The sequence below is a fragment of the Bombina bombina genome, chromosome 5, assembly GCF_027579735.1.
Source record: "Bombina bombina isolate aBomBom1 chromosome 5, aBomBom1.pri, whole genome shotgun sequence".
NCBI lineage: Eukaryota > Metazoa > Chordata > Amphibia > Anura > Bombinatoridae > Bombina > Bombina bombina.
In genome coordinates, this window is record NC_069503.1 from 323,158,816 (window position 1) to 323,179,786 (window position 20,971).

General features: G+C 36.7%; 1 protein-coding gene across 4 annotated transcripts in view; it reads right to left on the minus strand.

Annotated features, from left to right (window-relative positions):
• DGKB (diacylglycerol kinase beta) overlaps positions 1-20,971 on the minus strand; it is a 1,179,919-nt gene that overhangs the window by 124,520 nt on the left and 1,034,428 nt on the right. For all 4 annotated transcript variants that reach the window (XM_053714112.1, XM_053714113.1, XM_053714111.1 and 1 more), the window contains one exon: positions 4,527-4,647. In XM_053714112.1, the coding sequence (XP_053570087.1) occupies positions 4,527-4,647 (121 nt within the window). The remainder of the gene's footprint in view (positions 1-4,526; positions 4,648-20,971) is intronic.

Sequence of the window (20,971 nt, forward strand, 5' to 3'; positions counted from 1 at the left end):
AGTTAGGATGAATCCGTGGACTCGGTACATCATGCAAAAGAAATTATACATTTCCGGTTGAATATAAAAAAGGTGGTATTATTATTATTATTATTATTATTATTATTATCGGTTATTTGTAGAGCGCCAACAGATTTCGCAGCGCTGGGATAGCAACTATTTATGGTTTTGATCTTTCAAAAAACAACACAAAATGTATTAGAGAGAATGATTATCAAAATTGTGTACTGAGTAATAAAAATGACTCATTTTGTTATACCTGTTGCTGTTTCATATTTCACTGTTGGTTAAGCTTATTACTTCAAAAATATGTATCTTTAAATATTGGGAAGAAATTTGATTGGAAATATGACACAATAAAATTAGTAAATGTTTATTTTTTTATTTTTATGATAAACAAACATGCATACCTGCATGAGATGTAAACATGAAGTTAAAGTAAAATTATACTATTGTTGTGTTTTATGCCAGGTATTCATATTATTAATGCACATTTTTGTGACAGAATTGAAATGCTAACATAAGGTTTTATAAGATATTCAATGTACTAACAAGTGGGATCGTTTCCACATTTAAACAGTTTATCTAGTTTTTAAAATAATATACATCATTATCTTTGTATGCTTTCCTCATCTCTTTGATACTTACCATAATTTATATTGAAAGTGGTTTGGATGCCCCATATTAGTTTTATTATTCAGCAAGCAGAATGTGCTGATTAGGCCTAAAAAGGCCCAAACAGCTGTTGACATGATTTTTCTTGTTGTACACTTGAGTCCTTCCTATGCATAAGAGTTACATAGAGCAGTACTGTGCTTATGAGAGAAATCCATATTTAAAACAGATATTTGAAAGAAAAATGTGGGCCATTGTAGAGCAAATTTGTATATAAATGTCCAGAATTGTCTGAGCTAGTGAAGAGTGTTAGTAGTTAAGATTTCTCTTGAAAGGATCTACTGATGGGCACTAAAAAAGTCTATAGAGCGTTAAGAATATTCTGGTGGTTATCCTTACCGCTCACTACCTTCTTAAACGTCTGCTCTATTATGTTAAATCCATTGGGCACCCAGTTATCCATAGTTAAAAAGGATGATCTTCCTTGAGTTATTATGAAGTTATTGATGACTTCAGACTTCTGCAGCCATCCGGAAGTGTGCCCTAAATATTTAAAAGAGATGACTCAAGAGTCACTCACTGGCTGCTCATGCTTGTGAAGCAATCATTAAAAAAATACGCAGGAAAAATTATATATTTAAGGTGCATCAAAAATTGTAACAAAATTATTCTCCAAAAATTGTATTTTATCAAAAACGTAAAATTTGTATGTAAATTACACTGGAATAAATTGTATTAAGTATGCACAGAGTAAATCGTAATTCAATTATACTGGATGTGCAAAAAAAAGCAAGAAATTTGTATTAAAAGTACAACATTTAAAGCGTTAATCTAGAATAAATAGAAAATTTTCTTCTATGTGAAGAACATTGGAATGTGAAATATTCATAATTTACGTCAAGTTTAGTGCACTTGAATCAACGCAATCGGGTTAGTGCATGAGTATGGGTGTTATATTTTTTTGCAGTTTGCATGCTTCATTGAAGTCTGTAAGAGAATTACATTAAAGTGGTCACGATATTCGAAGTTCAGCTTTTGCTCAAGTCGGGTTCTTGCTCTCACGCTGTTTTTTTTACTTTCCACTCATAATACAACTTGACGCAAGTATCTAGTCTATATTGTGATTCTTATGCCTTCCGGAGGCATTAAACAATAAATAATGCTCTGTGTCTTTGACCAACCAGATGGCCACATTGGTATTCAGACTGGAGACTTATTTTCTGTTTATTCAGATTTCCTGTTTTCAGAAATATTGCAATAAAACAATATATAACCTGAATTATCCATTTTATGGTAACTTGTGCTCTGCTACCAGTTTTCACAGAAAGAGCAACACATAAATCATCTCAGGTTGGAGGGTAGCAGGTAATATATAGTAAGCACTTTATCACAAAGGGTAGTTGTTGGAATAAAGTTGGTGTGGCCAAATACTGTAAGGGAATCACCTTAAGAATAAGTAAAGGTCACACTTCAGTATGTCTGTTCAGATTTTGAAGTTACTTTTCTCTTGGCAATCCAGTCTCCCTCCTAGACTCAAATGTTCACCTTTCAGCACACAGTTAGTGTGTGTTGTAAGAGAGAATGAGCATTGCCTCTGCCCTATGTCAGCCCCAAGTCTGCCACTGGGAATGACCACTGGCTGTGACATTGTCCTGGTTCTGTGGATTAAACCCAGCCATAGTCCTACTTTTCTTGCAGTTTAGAATTCAACTGCAAATAGTCTTTAATAGTGTGACTTGGTAGAGGTTTCAAGAATATGTCTTTCCATTAATATTGTCTGTGCTATTTCTTAACCCCTTAACTGCTAAGCCATTTCCACCCCTGTGCTGAGCTATTTTGGAGTCTTTAGATATTTCTCGCATTTAAGCCCCACTGTAGGCAATTTTTCAGTTAGAAACCCACACATATTATATATTGTAATTTTTAGCAGACCCAGCAGATTCCAAATATACCATTATTTTATGTATGTAACGTGGCATGTAGGTACTCAATAACAAAATGTGTGAATTTTTTTTATATTTTCATTAAAATGTAAATAAAGTTGTAAACAATTGTGTGTTTTTCTTTTATCTAAACACTTTAGTTAAAAGAATGGGTTATACTCATACAAATACAAAGGGACTTTTAGGTTATGATCATACAAAGGGACTTTTAGGTTATGATTATATAACTTTGATGTGCACATGAGACTATGCTCAACTACTTGGACATTATTCATGCCAGGTGATTACTATTACCATAATGTCACCTGGCTATTAAAACTTATGTATTTTTTTTTAAGACGGGCTTCTAGGCTTTAAAACAAGGCGCCTCAGGGGTCTCTAGGCCTTTTTGATGGTCTATTATAACTGACTAGAGACCTCCTTATTAATATATATATATACAGTATATATATATATATATATATATATATATATATATATATATATATATATATATATATATATATATATATATATATTTATTAAAATCTTAAAAGTCAAGTTTACAAACAATGTTTTGTTTGTTTTTCTTTCTCTAAATGCTATAGACAAAGAAGAAGGGAAGAAGGGGTTATCCTCAAAAAAATTAGGGCCTTTGGGTATATTTATAAAACTTTGATTTGCAGGAAGGGTCTCTCATGAGCCTTTATTCTAATTAATGCACATTTATTCATGCTAAGGTATCACTATTACTACAGTGATCATCTGGCAATTAAATTTTTTTCAGAGACTTTATTTTAAAAAGAGGTGGCATCAACTCCCACTTGTCTACATTGTGTGTGGGGGTAAGTGCAGGGGGGGCATGATGACAATACATCATCATCATCCACCCTAAAGACATAGGGTGGATAACCACTATGTGTTGTCATCCGTACGTAAAGGGTTAACATTTGAGAAGGCTATTGTACATACTATTTCCAAAAACGTGAAATCATGTCTAAGGAAGATAATCAGTTATTATACTATACCTAATTCTATGTACCCTTCAGAAGGGACATTGTTTCTGATGTCTTTCAAACCATGACCTTGAGGAAAGTTCACAGACAAAGAAGTGTTAAAGAATACCATTGATCAGGAACTACTGAGAGGCTTATAGTCCACACTATGATAAGTCTAGTGAAATATCACACATATTCAAGATGAGATACTTTTTCTTAAATTGTGTTAAAATATATCTGAGCAATATTATGGAAAAAAGGGAAAAACAAACAAAATGTTCTATATAAATGGTATATTTTTTCCAAAACCTGGGTGGAAAGGTATCTCCTATGTGAAATGTTTGGTTTCCTAACTTCCGTCCGTCCGGACCAGAATTTAAAAAGTTTTATTGTGAGCACTAGTTAATTGAGCCATGGAGTAAACAGTTATTCAAGCAACAAGAACTTGGCCCATTATTGAGACTTGATAAAGAGAAAACCTGATTTACAGTGTATGTCCCATATGTATTTAAAATCATATCATGAGTCACAATAGCATGCATCAAATGAATGAGTGATGTGAAAGCTTGGAGGTGTTATTAAAGTTGCAAGTCTTGAATTAACATTTTTTTAGATGTTCATTCAAGCTTTCTGTGTAAGAAGTCACTTGTATAAATTAGCAGCATGTTAAATAAAACATGCTTTAGCAAGCTCAGCAAGGTGATAACTGGTATAACTTTGCACCTTTTATGCTGAATCAACATTTGTATGAACATATCAGTTATTTGTTTAACTAAACCATGCCAAATGTAAAATGTGATAATATTCCTGAATCATTTGAAATTATTGTTTGACTGAGTTGTCTATAGTTTTAGTTAGAAGTTAAAGTGGGCAAATTATTAATAAAGCTAAAGCTACTCTATTTGTAACTTTTTTAAATACACAATTAAGGTAGTATTGTATTTGTATTCATTCCTTTAGAATTATTAACAGTTACAACGTCATTTATTACCTTATAACAACAGATGAACACTGCGCAACTCGTCTCCCTGCACTCTTGAGTCCTGTGTATATTTGCCCCATCTCCATTGCGCCTTCAAGACCAACAACTTCAACAAGCTGATCACTCAGATCTGGGAAAGAGAATAAATTATCTTAAGAAAATGTAATACATTAAAGGTACATTTAAATGCAATATTTAATCTCCCCACAAAGCGCTAGATTACGAGTGGAGCACTAACAGCTATGTGGGAGTGAAAAGGGGTTTAAAGCGGGTGTTTGCGCGCATCGGGTTTTTCGCTCGTATTACAAGTTGAAAGTAAATTTGATCACTTGAGCGCAATTGAAGTTAATGAGCATCGGGTTAGTGTGACCTCAGAGCTCTGGTTAACTGTTTCAGGAAACAAAAAACTGTCACGAAACACATTAAAAATACATTACAGTTACACTCATAATAATACTATCTAATACAAATGATCTTAAAAAATATTGCACAAAAAAGTTATAAGGGCTCAAAGATGTTGAATTTTAAAAAGATTTTCAAATAAAGATGATATGTTTTATAAAAATACCTGCGAGTGTTCTTACATGAGAGATAATATTATATGATGAACTTTTTGGATTGAACCTGGGTTATACGAAGGAGCAAGAGATGGAGTGCTTCGCCACAGACTCTTATATATAAGTAGATGAAAACATTTAAAATCATATTTATGCAATTTTAAAATTTGATAAAGTGTTATGGTGTGTATTTACTGTAAATATGTGTTTTTAAATACATATTTGTATAGATATACAGTATATTGTACCAAAATATGTATTTCTGAATAAATAAAACATATACTGCTATGTGAAGAACATTGCAATGCAAAATATTCATATTTTCATTTAGGGTTAGCCCACTTGAGAAAATGTGATTAGGTTTGCACAAGAGTAGGGTGTTTTTCCCACTTTTCTTGCTCCATTGACTTGTATGGGGAAAAAAGGTTATCGCCGCTCATCAGGTTAGTGCACAAGCAAAAACAGTTTACTTTCACCTTGTAATACAAGTGCATCCTGACCATGAAGAATTCCAGAATTAGGGGTAGATTTAACAAGCAGCTGATGCTGAAATCTACCCCCGAAGTTTCCGGCTCCGATGAGGATGAATGACGACCCCTGCTAGAGGCCGATTGGCCGCGAATGTGCAGGGGGCGGCATTACACAAGCATTTCACAAGAAATACTTGCGCAATATTAAAAAAACGAATCATGTCAGCCCACCATATAATAAATACCATTTAGTCTGTTAAATCTTTTTTTTTTTTTTATATTTCCTAAGGGTAACATCTTCAGGGAAGCAGAGGAGCAACTGGGCAGCAGATCATACTTAAATACAGTTAAATTAGTAGCTAGTGCTACTGCTACAAGTCAGCAACAGCTAAACATTTGAAGCCTTTTCAATTTGCAGAAAAGCCTTTTCCACCATATGAACAAATCAAATAATTTATTTGACACATATATTAATTAGTTTGTTTATTCATTAAAGAGTATGATTGTTTTTTCTTTTTCAAATGAATGCAAAGAATACAGAAAACTTAGAGATATGTTGCATTTGTATAAATGGATATATTTAGTGTACACTCAAAATCATGAAATTGAATTTAAGTATTTAGTTATAGTAAAAGTAACCTAACCCTGAAACTTTTACATGATTGGCTAGCTCAGTGGCCAAGTATGAACTTACACCCATCTAGTCATAGCATAGCAAAGTGTTAAATAATGTTAAAACATGTATTTTGCAGTGCTATATTTAATCGCTGATATATGCTATGAGTTAAATGTCCCTTTAAACAAATAACACTTAGCTGTTCATTATATTTTTACAGTTTGCATAAAGCTGGTAGCTAGGGTTGCAATATTGACGCTTTAAGGAAGGACACTTGAAAAAAACATATGTCAGGGCTGCGTAATTAAATGTTTCCATGATGTCCCATTATAAGAACCCTGACATATGTATTTTCCTTATGTGTCCTCCTTTAAAACAGTAATATGGCATCTCAAGTGGTAGCTCCTGTTAGTACATGTTCACGTTTTGGAAAATATGGGGCTATGTATTAGACTTGTGCGTGATCAAAAAATTTGGTTCCCTTAATTTCGTTTCGATTCAGGTTTTAAAAAAATTTGGTTCGAGAAATTCGTAATAATTTGGTATGTGTCGGTAATTCGGTTTCGGATTTATTCGTGTTGTTCCGAATTTTGAAATTCAGATTCATTAGAAACCGTAACCGAATTATTATTAATGTCGGACCGAATCATTATTTCTAACTAATGTTCGGGCGATTGCCGAAAAAAATTATGTTAACCTGCCGCCGCCACCCACACCACCACTAAATAAACCTACTAACCCCTAAACCGCTGCCCCCCCACATCGCCAACACTAAATAAATCAAGAAATAAACTTATTAACCCCTAAACCGCAGTTCCCCAACATCGCGGACATGAACCAAACATATTAACCCCTAAACCGCACCGCCCCCAGATCTTCAACACTACCTAAACCTATTAACCCCTAAACCGCCATTCACGAACATCGCCAACACTAAATAAAAAAAGTATTAACCCCTAAACCACTGTTCTCAAACATCGCCAACACTAACTAAACCTAGAAACCCCTAAACCGCAGTTCCCTGACATCGTCGACACTAACTAAACCTATTAACCCCTAAACTGCACCCCCCACATCACCAACACTAACTAAACCTATTAATTAACCCCTAAACCTCCGGCCCCCACATCACAATAACCTAAATTAAACTATATTAACCCCTAAACCTAACACCCCTAACTTTAACATAATTAAAATAGACCTAAATTAAAGTTAAAATTATTAACTAAATAAATACAATGCAATGCTGAATACGGAGAGCGTATTGCTCTCCGTATTCAGCGAGGTCTGGCAGACCTGATCTGCACTGTCGGATCAGGTCCGCCAGACTTTGTTAAATAGGGGCCTATGTATCTTTCTGCTTTCATCATCAAAACTCCAATGTTTATCAAATCATTTTTCAATTCCATTCTTAAAGAGGAATTCTAGTCATTATTAAAATGCACATTGATTATAGTTTTGAGTAGAATCATTTTTGCAATATATAAGAGAAATTAGCAAAAATGCTGTGGAGGACTGTTAATCTACCTCATCAATATTTATTAGCATTTATATCATTGGTGCTCCTGAGCCTTTCTAGATATGCTTTTCAACAAAGAACACCAAGATAACAAAGCAAATATGATATCCGGAGTAAATTAGAAAGGGTGCTTAAACAATTGCAAACCCATTTCACATAGTATATGAAAAGCTTTATTTCAATGTCTATGCTTTTGAGCATGCTCAGTTTACATGTTTATAATCACAGTTGTTTTATGATTTAAAGGGGTATGAAAGTAAAAATTAAACTTGCAAAAAGAGCATATGATTTTAAAAGATGTTTCAATATACTTCTGTTATCAAAGTTGAAAACAATGCATTGGAAGACTAAGGAGCAGCAGTTAACTACTGGGAGCTGGCTGGTGATTGGTGGCTACACACATATGCTCCTGTCATTGGCTCACCAGATTGAGCTTGGTCGCAGTGGACCATTACTGCTCTAGAGCTGGCCCCTTTAGTGGACGTTAAGCACATAGTTATATGCAGCAATAATGCAATAATAAAATGCTGTAACAAATGACAGAATTTTCGGTTTGCACTTTATCACCCTCTAACATCAAAGAACTACTTCCATATCTATTTAAAGGGACAGTCTACTTTATTTTGTATATTGTTTAAAAAGATAGATAAAACATTTACTACCCATTTCCCAGCCCAACCAACAATGCTATATTAATAAACTTTATTACATCTAAAACTCTCTACCTGTTTCTAAGCCCCTGCAGGTTGCCTTTATCTAAGTGCATGTTATTAGCATGTCACAGCAAGACAGTGCTAGTTTGTGTGTGCCATATAGAAAACAATATTCTCACACCTGTAGCGTTACACATGAGCCAGCACTAAATGGCTAACATACAAGTTTGTAAATAGCACTGAAATAAGGGGGCAGTCTGCAGAGGCTTATATACACAAGGTAATCACAGAGGTAAAACGTATATTAATATAACTGTGTTGGTTATGCAAAACTGGGGAATGGGTAATAAAGGGATTATCTATCTTTTTAAACAATAAAACATTTCAAGTAGACTGTTCCTTTAACTCACAAACGTTTCTAATTTTTTTTATTTTTTAGTTAGTTCAGGTACAATAACAATCTTACTAAACATTAAAACCCATTTGCTAAATTGCAACATAAAAGTAATACAATTACAAATTTATTCACAAAATGAAAAGCTGCCTAGTTAAAAACAACTGAATTCAAATGATCAAATTAAATGTGAGAGCTAGACAGGATTCAAGAGAACTCTGTAAGAATCCATTTACAGACTATTTTTTCTAAGTAAATGCTTTGTGAGGTTTTATGAATGATGGTTTTGCCTGTTTTCATAGTCAATGAGTGGTTACACTGTGTGGGAATGTTTTCCCAGTGCCCTGTCTCTTCTGCCCTCTTCCATAAACTAAACTACTTCACGTGTCTTCTCCTATTAGCACCATCAGTAAACAAAGCTGGCTCTCATGAATGAGTACTGATGTCAGCAGATTGTGAATGGCATACATAGAACGTCTGACCTCTTGCACTCATTCTTGATGTTAGGATAAAAGTCACTAGGGAGATGGACAACCCACTTCCTCCTATCACATCAGCTGCGCTGCACATTTAAAGCTCTCAGCTTTGCAACAATTTCTTTGCATAAGCTATTGTATACACCATCCAACAATGAATGAGTTGAATTATAAAAGTTAGCTTTTAATCTGAAAAATACTATCTATCTATCTATCTATCTATCTATCTATCTATCTATCATCTATCATGTGTGTGATTGTGTTTTGAGATACATATAAATTCATTAAAATTATGGGGGGAGAAAAAAAAACTAAAATTAAAATCCTCCATGTCTCAAAATTAAATCAATGTAAATATTTGCATAGAAAATTAGTACATCTAGGCAAGTATCTCTAGAAAAGCAAGCAGGGATACTTGCCTAGATGTACTAATTTTCTATGCAAATATTTACATTGATATATATATATATATATATATATATATATATACATACACACATAGAAACACAAACATACATACACATACACACATATGCACACACACATAGAAACACAAACATACATACACATACACACACATATGCACACACACATAGAAACACAAACATACATACACATACATATGCACACACACATAGAAACACAAACATACATACACATACACACACATATGCACACACACATAGAAACACAAACATACATACACATACACACACATATGCACACCAGTGACGTGCAGTGACATCAGAGGCTGGTGAGGCAGTGACTAGGATACGCCTTCATTCTTTAGATATCCTTTGTTGAAAATCATATCAAAATATGCTCAGTAGCTGCTGATTGGTGGCTGCACATAGATACCTCATGCGATTGGCTCACCCATGTGCATTGCTATTTCTTCAACGAAGGATATCTAAAGAATGAAGGCGTATGTAAATTGGAAAGTTATTTAAAATTGCATGCTCTTTCTAAATCTTGAAAGAAAACATGTCCCTTTAAATGGTGTCTTGGAAAACTGGTCAACTTAGTAAACATCTGATTTTAGTCTAAAGGATTGTAACAGAAACTCTTGCCAGATAACAAAATGCTTGCTCTGATTATGAGATCTAGAAATCCAGGCCCATTAAAATATGTTTAAAACATACTTTTTACTTTAATGCTGCAAATGATGCTTATAGATTCCTTCATTATTCAGTAAATATAAAAATGTCTTGATCCAGTGGCAGTTTGAGAAATTGACCCCACCCCTTTAAATAAAGCCACATCTTCAGATGGCACCACCAATTCATTAATTAAATAAATAAAAGGTAGACCGAAACACAGAAAAGCACTCAGGGGGAGAGGGAGAGACGGGGGGAGAGGGAGAGAGAGACAGGGGGAGAGGGAGAGAGAGACACAGAGGGTTAGAGAGAAAGAGAGAGAGACACAATCACACAGAGGGTTAGAGAGACACATAAGGGATGAGAGAGTCAGAGGGGGAGGAAGAGAGACAGGGATAGAAAAGATACCATGGGGGAGAACGACAAATAAGGAGAGAGACAGAGGGTAGAGACAGGGAAAGAGATGGATAGAGAGAGATGGATAGAGAGAGAGAGATGGATAGAGAGAGACACACACAGAGGGGAGAGAGAGAGACAGAGGGGAGAGAGAGAGAGAGATGGGAGAGACAGAGAGGAGAGAGACAGACAGAGGGGAGAAACAGAGAGAGAGAGACAGAGGAGAGAGAGAGAGAGAGACAGAGGGGAGAGAGAGAGAGACAGAGGGGAGAGAGAGAGAGACAGAGGGGAGAGATAGAGAGAGAGACACAGAGGGGAGTGAGAGAGACACAGAGGGGAGTGAGAGAGACACAGAGGGGAGTGAGAGAGAGACACAGAGGGGAGTGAGAGAGAGACACACAGAAGGGAGTGAGAAAGAGACACATAGGGGAGTGAGAGAGATACACAGAGGTGAGTGAGAGAGAGACACAGAGGGGAGTGAGAGAGACACAGAGGGGAGTGAGAGAGACACAGAGGGGAGTGAGAGAGACAGAGGGGAGTGAGGGAGACAGAGGGGAGTGAGGGAGACAGAGGGGAGTGAGACACATACGTGGGGACAGAGGGAGACAGAGGGAGGAGAGAGGCACATAAGTGGGGAGAGAGGGAGACAGAATGAGGAGAGAGGCACATAAGTGGGAGAGAGGGAACACTGAAATGGGGGAGGCACCACTGAATGTTTAAGTAGTTTATTTTAAGTGACTATCAAATGCTAATAGTCTACAATCTATTTTAAATATCTGAAACAGAACAGCACATATGAATGGGATCATTAATAAATTATTATTTGTTGTCTACATCAGGGTTGTCCAACATACACCTAAGGAATCCCTGGTTTAAATGAAATACTATAGCTACAGGAGCCATGGAGAATATTTGCTATAACTCATTCTAAACTGCTTGGTTTCATTTTACATTACCATGCTGTTGGTCTAGCTTACTCTTGTCAAATAACTCATCCATACAAATAGCATAATAGGAAGATGTGAGAAAACACAGTTGCAGAGCTACAGAGAGTTCATAAGTCAGTAAGAGAGTGATAAAACTATAAACTAGTGTGCAGTACAGAGGCAAGATGCTAAGGTAGTGGGTGTAAACTTTGAGTAAACAAAATGCAAAAACGATCCTTAAACTGCTGTAAAAGAGTAAAAAAACAAAAAACATTAAACCACATTAATTAAATTATCATTTTCACTAACAGAATCCCTTTCAGCAAAATCTAAGGATGCAGAACTTACTTTAATAAAATTTGGCTAAAACACTGCTCTCTCTGCATCTCTTCCTGCTCTGTAAGGAAGTGACAGTGGAACATTTCTCTTTTTCCCTGGAAAAGCTGGCAGCTGCACAGGGCAGCAACAAAATAAATTAAAGTAGTTTTTTTCCCGTTTTTGTTTTGTTTTATATGATTTAACATCCAACTCCAACCGTAAATTCCCATGACTGATGCCTCTTACTGGATTGGGTCAGCCCAAGGAGGCCTGCCTCAAATAAGCACTTATGGGTCATGCAATGATTTTAACCACTTTCATCCAGTAGGTGGCGCAGCATGTTGTGTAATGGAGGGCAGACCTGCTTGTGCCTCTCCATTGCACAACATGTAGCTGTGAAAAAAAAAATGCTGGAAAAAAAAATTGCAATATATTTTTAGATTTTTTTATTAAAGCCTATAAAAAAATATATTTTTGCTCATATGAGAGGTGAAGCCCTGCCTCACCTGCATCTAGTGACTGCACATCACTGATGCACACACACATAGAAACACAAACATACATACACATACACACACATATGCACACACACATAGAAACACAAACATACATACACATACATATGCACACACACATAGAAACACAAACATACATACACATACACACACATATGCACACACAAATAGAAACACAAACATACATACACATACACACACATATGCACACACACATAGAAACACAAACATACATACACATACACACACATATGCACACACACACATAGAAACACAAACATACATACACATGCACACACATATGCACACGCACATAGAAACACAAACATACATACACATGCACACACATATGCACACACACATAGAAACACAAACATACATACACATACATATGCACACACACATAGAAACACAAACATACATACACATACACACACATATGCACACACACATAGAAACACAAACATACATACACATACACACACATATGCACACACACATAGAAACACAAACATACATACACATACACACACATATGCACACACACATAGAAACACAAACATACATACACAGTCACACACATATGCACACACACATAGAAACACAAACATACATACACATACACACACAGATGCACACGCACATAGAAACACAAACATACATACACATACACATACATATGCACACACACATAGAAACACAAACATACATACACATACACACACATATGCACACACACATATGCACACAAACATACATACACATACACACACATATGCACACACACATATGCACACAAACATACATACACATACACATACATATGCACACACACATAGAAACACAAACATACATACACATACACACACATATGCACACACACATAGAAACACAAACATACATACACATACATATGCACACACGCATAGAAACACAAACATACATACACATACACACACATATGCACACAGACATAGAAACACATACACACACATTTGAGATTAAAAAGTCACTCTTAGAATTTTAGAATCAGTCACTTGACTTTTAGATGTATTTAATCAAGCATGATGAATTAAAGAAAAAATCAAATACTATTAATTTTATTTTAAATTAAGTTAAATACTAATTACAATCAGCATTTACACATTTTTATAATTTGCAATAGACATGCATTCGATGGCTTACAATACATCTGTATTATGGGCTAGATTACAAGTGGAGTGCTAAATTATTGCTCTCCTTCAAATGGGCAAATTTGCCCTTTTGCACCAGCCATTACAAGTGACTGGTTATTGCTACCATGAGCTCGCGGTAGCAATTAACGCTCTGAAAATTTACCAGCGATCTGATATCTGGTTAATTTTCTAAAAGTGCCCCAAATGCTTTATACATAGATAATTTAAAAAAATTTGCACTAGACATTTTTGGCTTTAAAGTTGGTGGGAGTAAATGCCTTTACATTGCGGTTTATTGGAACTATGTGTTCTCATAGACCGCAATGTAAATATATATGTATATGCTTATGTATTTAGTCATATACATTTATATACATATATATTTACTGTGACGTCATCAGAATGAGGCTCCCATATGAGCCTATGGAAGCACGCTCTCATGAGGGCAATGTTTCCCAGCAATGGGAACACAAGCTCGCATTCACATTGCTGTGAACTTGTAAAACCAGCACACAATAGCGTGCGCTGGTATAACAAAGCGGAGTGCAAATGTTGCTTTAGCTAAAGCGATATTTAGGGCTCCACTTGTAATCTAGCCCTATGTGTTCAACAGAAAACCTTAGCTAACAGTCAGCTAGATTACGAGTTTTGCGCTATGAGTATAACGCTGCTTTTTCCCTACCGCTGCAATTACGAGTCTTGTAGGTATAGGTGTAGCGCACACTTTTTTGGCCGTCACGCAACGTCAGTACCGCACTTTAAGAAAAGACCTTTTTCAATGGGACTTCCATAACGCCGGTATTACGAGTTTTGCCTGGGAGGCCATAAAGTGAGCAGTACACTCTATAACCACAAGATTTGTACCACCATCTGAAAGTCAGTAGTTATGAGTTTTACTTTACAAAGCTGTACCATAAAACCCATAACTAAACTGCTACAAAGTACACTAACACCCATAAACTACCTATTAATCCCTAAACCGAGGCCCTCCTGCATCGCAAACACTAAAATAAAATGATTAACCCCTAATCTGCCGCTCTGGACATCGCTGCCACTTAAAACATTTTTTAACCCCTATTCCGCCACTCCCCGACATCGTCGCCACTGTAATAAACCTATTAACCCCTAAACCGCTGCCCAACCGCATCGCAAACACTATTTAAATATTATTAACCCCTAATATGCCGTCCACCCACTCCGCCGCTATACTAAACCTATTAACCTCTAAACCTAACCATAATGTAACCCTAACACCCCCTAACTTAAATATAATTAAAATAAATCTAAATAAAACCTACTATTAATAACTAACTAATTCCTATTTAAAACTAAATACTTACTTACCTGTAAAATAAACCCTAATCTAGCTACAATATAACTAATAGTTACATTGTATCTATCTTAGGTTTTATTTTTATTTCACAGCTAAATTTGTATTTATTTTAACTAGGTAGACTAGTTAATAAATAGTTATTAACTATTTACTAGCTACCTAGTTAAAATAATACAAAGTTACATGTAAAATAAAACCTAACCTGCCTTACACCTAACATTACAATACAATTAAATAAATTAAATTAACAAAATACATTGATCTAAATTACAAAAAATAATAAGCACTAAATTACACAAAATAAAAAAATACATTATCAAAAATAAAAATGAATTACCCCTAATCTAATAGCCCTATCAAAATAAAAAAAAGCCTCCCCAAAATAAAAAACCCCTAGCCTACATTAAGCTGCCAATGGCCCTTAAAAGGGCCTTTTGCCGGGAATTGCCCGAAAGAAATCAGCTCTTTTACCTGTAAAAAAAAATGCAAACAACCCCCCAACAGTAAAACCCACCACCCACACAACCAAACCCCCCAAATTAAATCCTATCTAAATAAACCTAAGCTCCCATCGCCCTGAAAAGGGCATTTGGATGGGAATTGCCCTTAAAAGGGCATTTAGCTCTTTTACTGCCCAAATCCCTAAGCTAAAAATAAAACCCACCCAATAAACTCTTAAAAAAAACTAACACTAACCCCCAACAATCCACTTACAGTTTTTGAAGACCGGACATCCATCCTCATCCAGGTGGCAGAAGTCTTCATCCAAGCGGGCAGAAGTCCTCATCGAAGCCGGCAGAAGTATTCATCCAAGCGGGCAGAAGTCTTCATCCAGATGGCATCTTCTATCTTCATCCATCCGGCATGGAGCGGGTCCGTCTTCAAGCCATTCGGTGCGGAGCATCCTCTTCTTCCTATATCTGTTAAAGAATGAAGTTTCACTTTAAAAGGCGTCATCCAAGATGGCGTCCATTACATTCCGATTGGCTGAAAGAATTAAGCCAATAGGAATTAAGGGGGAAAAATCCTATTGGCTGTTTCAATCAGCCAATAGGATTGAGCTTTCATCCTATTGGCTGATTGGATCAGCTAATAGGATTGAGCTTGCATTCTATTGGCTATTCCAATCAGCCAATAGAAGAACTATTAGTTATATTGTAGCTAGCTTAGGGTTTATTTTACAGGTAAGTATTTAGTTTTAAATAGGAATAAGTTATTAATAACAGGTTTTATTTAGATTTATTTTAATTATATTTAAGTTAGGGGGTGTTAGGCTTATGTTAGGGTTAGGGTTAGATTTAGGGTTACGTTAGGGATTAATATATTTATTTAGTGTTAGTGATGTGGGAGGCCAAAGGTTTAGGGGTTAATAACTTTAGTATAGAGGCGGCGGTGACATTGGGGGCGGCAGATTAAGGGTTAATAAATTTATGTAGGTGGGAGCGACATTGGGGGAGGCAGATTAGGGGTTAATAAGTGTAATGTAGGTGTTTGTGATGTTAGGTGCAGCAGATTATGGGTGTTTCAGTGTTTATGTTAGGGTGTTAGGTTTAAACATAAAAAAATTTTCTCATAGACATCAATGGGACGGCGTTACGGAGCTTTATGCTTCGCAATTACAGGTGTTAGGCTTTTTTTTTAGCCAGCTCTCCCCATTGATGTCTATGGGGAAATCGTGCACAAGCACATCAAAACACTGCTTGTATTTGGGTGAAGCATGGAGCTCAACGCAACCATATCGCCCGCACAAGCCATTTTCTTGCAAACCTGTAATATCAGCGCTTTTAAAGGTGTGCGGTGCAAATAACTTGCAAGTAATTAGCGAGCCAGCCAAAACGCAAAACTCGTAATCTGGCTGAGAGATTCCACTGGAGCAATGCCTCACATTTTTGCATCTAAAATTAATTTTAATCACCAAACTTTCAGGTCAGCACAGTAATACACAAGGAATCATCCAGCAATGATGAAACTATAAAGCAATAGAAAACCACATGTGAACAGCTGTTTTGTTCTTGTCAGCACTCGCCAGCACATAATATGTTTTCTAATATATAATGTGTTAAATTCATGCAATAACACTGATTATATAGCTTCCTATATGTTGCAAGAGATCAGAGCTGAAAAAAAACTACTGAATGCTGTGTAGTTAAACACTCATAAAAAATATAACTAGTCAGCTGCAAAAACTGATTATGATTACAGAGAAAATTGTGTATGGGTGACTCATTTGAAACTGTGGGATAGCAGCAGAATCTTGAAACCCTTAGTTTAATGCAGTTAACAATGAATATTATATCAATTTCTAAGTGAACAATCTCAACTCAGTTTGATATAATACAAATATGTGACGTTGTACTCATACATTCACATAGGCACATCTGTCAACTACAATACATGCATATTCCCAGCTGGACAGCTTCAAAATGAAATGAATCAATTTGTCTAAAATTTATGCAGATTTAAGTATCTGCATTGGAGGCTGGGATAAATGTAGGTTTTTCAGCATGAAACAGAAGAAATCTTGCCCTACCGACAATTTACATGCAAATCAGCACTGTGTTGAAGTGGTAATGAGAAATACGAAACCCTATAAAGTTACAAGCACTAAAAACTTTAAATACATTAAATAATACACAGTGCAGTTCACTAATAGTTAGATTAATTAGAGTTAGGCTTGTCACCTTGACCATGTTTTCCAGGGCAGCTATGAGTTACATATACTGTGAGTGTGTAGGGGGAGCATGAATAGTGATGCTGGATAGCACCCTGAAACATGTGTAAGTCATAATCATCCTGGAAGCAGTGCTAAATAGAGCAAACAGGGTTTGGAAGAATAAAATTAATTGATTTTGGTAAGCTTTCAACTTGTTATTACACTACAATTTAGAATGAAAAGGGATAAACCCAGAAATTATGAGGGTTGCATAAAAATTTTACACAGTGCAGCTGTCCCAAAAGTCACTTTCCTTTCAAATGATCTAGTTTTCATAAGTTAAACTGTAGACCTCTCCTCCAATTAATTCCTAGTCACACCAATAGACTAACCTTTCATGAATATAGGCTCTTTGCTGGGTCATCCAGCTATGACACCATGTTGCCAAAATTCTGTCCTCAGTGCTCCTGGTTCTAGGTTGGAAAAAATTAATGGAGCAAGTAGTCTGACAAGCAGCTGATTCATTCTATTCAGATAAGCTAAAGGAATGCCCTTTTAGATTGGGCAATCTCCCACAAGTCAGGGTATCTGTGAGTGTCATTAAATTATATATATATATATATATATATATATATATATATATATATATATATATATATATATATATATATATACACTGTGTGCAGAATTATTAGGCAAATGAGTATTTTGACCACATCATCCTCTTTATGCATGTTGTCTTACTCCAAGCTGTATAGGCTCGAAAGCCTGCTACCAATTAAGCATATTAGGTGATGTGCATCTCCGTAATGAGAAGGGGTGTGGTCTAATGACATCAACACCCTATATCAGGTGTGCATAATTATTAGGCAACTTCCTTTCCTTTGGCAAAATGGGTCAAAAGAAGGACTTGACAGGCTCAGAAAAGTCAAAAATAGTGAGATATCTTGCAGAGGGATGCAGCACTCTTAAAATTGCAAAGCTTCTGAAGCGTGATCATCGAACAATCAAGCGTTTCATTCAAAATAGTCAACAGGGTCGCAAGAAGCGTGTGGAAAAACCAAGGAGCAAAATAACTGCCCATGAACTGAGAAAAGTCAAGCGTGCAGCTGCCAAGATGCCACTTGCCACCAGTTTGGCCATATTTCAGAGCTGCAACATCACTGGAGTGCCCAAAAGCACAAGGTGTGCAATACTCAGAGACATGGCCAAGGTAAGAAAGGCTGAAAGACGACCACCACTGAACAAGACACACAAGCTGAAACGTCAAGACTAGGCCAAGAAATATCTCAAGACTGATTTTTCTAAGGTTTTATGGACTGATGAAATGAGAGTAAGTCTTGATGGGCCAGATGGATGGGCCCGTGGCTGGATTGGTAAAGGGCAGAGAGCTCCAGTCCGACTCAGACGCCAGCAAGGTGGAGGTGGAGTACTGGTTTGGGCTGGTATCATCAAAGATGAGCTTGTGGGGCCTTTTCGGGTTGAGGATGGAGTCAAGCTCAACTCCCAGTCCTACTGCCAGTTTCTGGAAGACACCTTCTTCAAGCAGTGGTACAGGAAGAAGTCTGCATCCTTCAAGAAAAACATGATTTTCATGCAGGACAATGCTCCATCACACGCGTCCAAGTACTCCACAGCGTGGCTGGCAAGAAAGGGTATAAAAGAAGAAAATCTAATGACATGGCCTCCTTGTTCACCTGATCTGAACCCCATTGAGAACCTGTGGTCCATTATCAAATGTGAGATTTACAAGGAGGGAAAACAGTACACCTCTCTGAACAGTGTCTGGGAGGCTGTGGTTGCTGCTGCACGCAATGTTGATGGTGAACAGATCAAAACACTGACAGAATCCATGGATGGCAGGCTTTTGAGTGTCCTTGCAAAGAAAGGTGGCTATATTGTCACTGGTTTGTTTTTGTTTTGTTTTTGAATGTCAGAAATGTATATTTGTGAATGTTGAGATGTTATATTGGTTTCACTGGTAAAAATAAATAATTGAAATGGGTATATATTTGTTTTTTGTTAAGTTGCCTAATAATTATGCACGTTAATAGTCACCTGCACACACAGATATCCCCCTAAAATATTTATAACTAAAAACAAACTAAAAACTACTTCCAAAACTATTCAGCTTTGATATTAATGAGTTTTTTGGGTTCATTGAGAACATGGTTGTTGTTCAATAATAAAATTAATCCTCAAAAATACAACTTGCCTAATAATTCTGCACTCCCTGTATATACAGGGAGTGCAGAATTATTAGGCACATGAGTATTTTGACCACATCATCCTCTTTATGCATGTTGTCTTACTCCAAGCTGTATAGGCTCGAAAGCCTACTACCAATTAAGCATATTAGCTGATGTGCATCTCTGTAATGAGAAGGGGTGTGGTCTAATGACATCAACACCCTATATCAGGTGTGCATAATTATTAGGCAACTTCCTTTCCTTTGGCAAAATGGGTCAAAAGAAGGACTTGACAGGCTCAGAAAAGTCAAAAATAGTGAGATATCTTGCAGAGGGATGCAGCACTCTTAAAATTGCAAAGCTTCTGAAGCGTGATAATCGAACAATCAAGCGTTTCATTCAAAATAGTCAACAGGGTTGCAAGAAGCGTGTGGAAAAACCAAGGCGCAAAATAACTGCCCATGAACTGAGAAAAGTCAAGCGTGCAGCTGCCAAGATGCCACTTGCCACCAGTTTGGCCATATTTCAGAGCTGCAACATCACTGGAGTGCCCAAAAGCACAAGGTGTGCAATACTCAGAGACATGGCCAAGGTAAGAAAGGCTGAAAGACGACCACCACTGAACAAGACACACAAGCTGAAACGTCAAGACTGGGCCAAGAAATATCTCAAGACTGATTTTTCTAAGGTTTTATGGACTGATGAAATGAGAGTGAGTCTTGATGGGCCAGATGGATGGGCCCGTGGCTGGATTGGTAAAGGGCAGAGAGCTCCAGTCCGACTCAGACGCCAGCAATGTGGAGGTGGAGTACTGGTTTGGGCTGGTATCATCAAAGATGAGCTTGTGGGGCCTTTTCGGGTTGAGGATGCTCAACTCCCAGTCCTACTGCCAGTTTCTGGAAGACACCTTCTTCAAGCAGTGGTACAGGAAGAAGTCTGCATCCTTCAAGAAAAACATGATTTTCATGCAGGACAATGCTCCATCACACGCGTCCAAGTACTCCACAGCGTGGCTGGCAAGAAAGGTTATAAAAGAAGAAAATCTAATGACATGGCCTCCTTGTTCACCTGATCTGAACCCCATTGAGAACCTGTGGTCCATCATCAAATGTGAGATTTACAAGGAGGGAAAACAGTACACCTCTCTGAACAGTGTCTGGGAGGCTG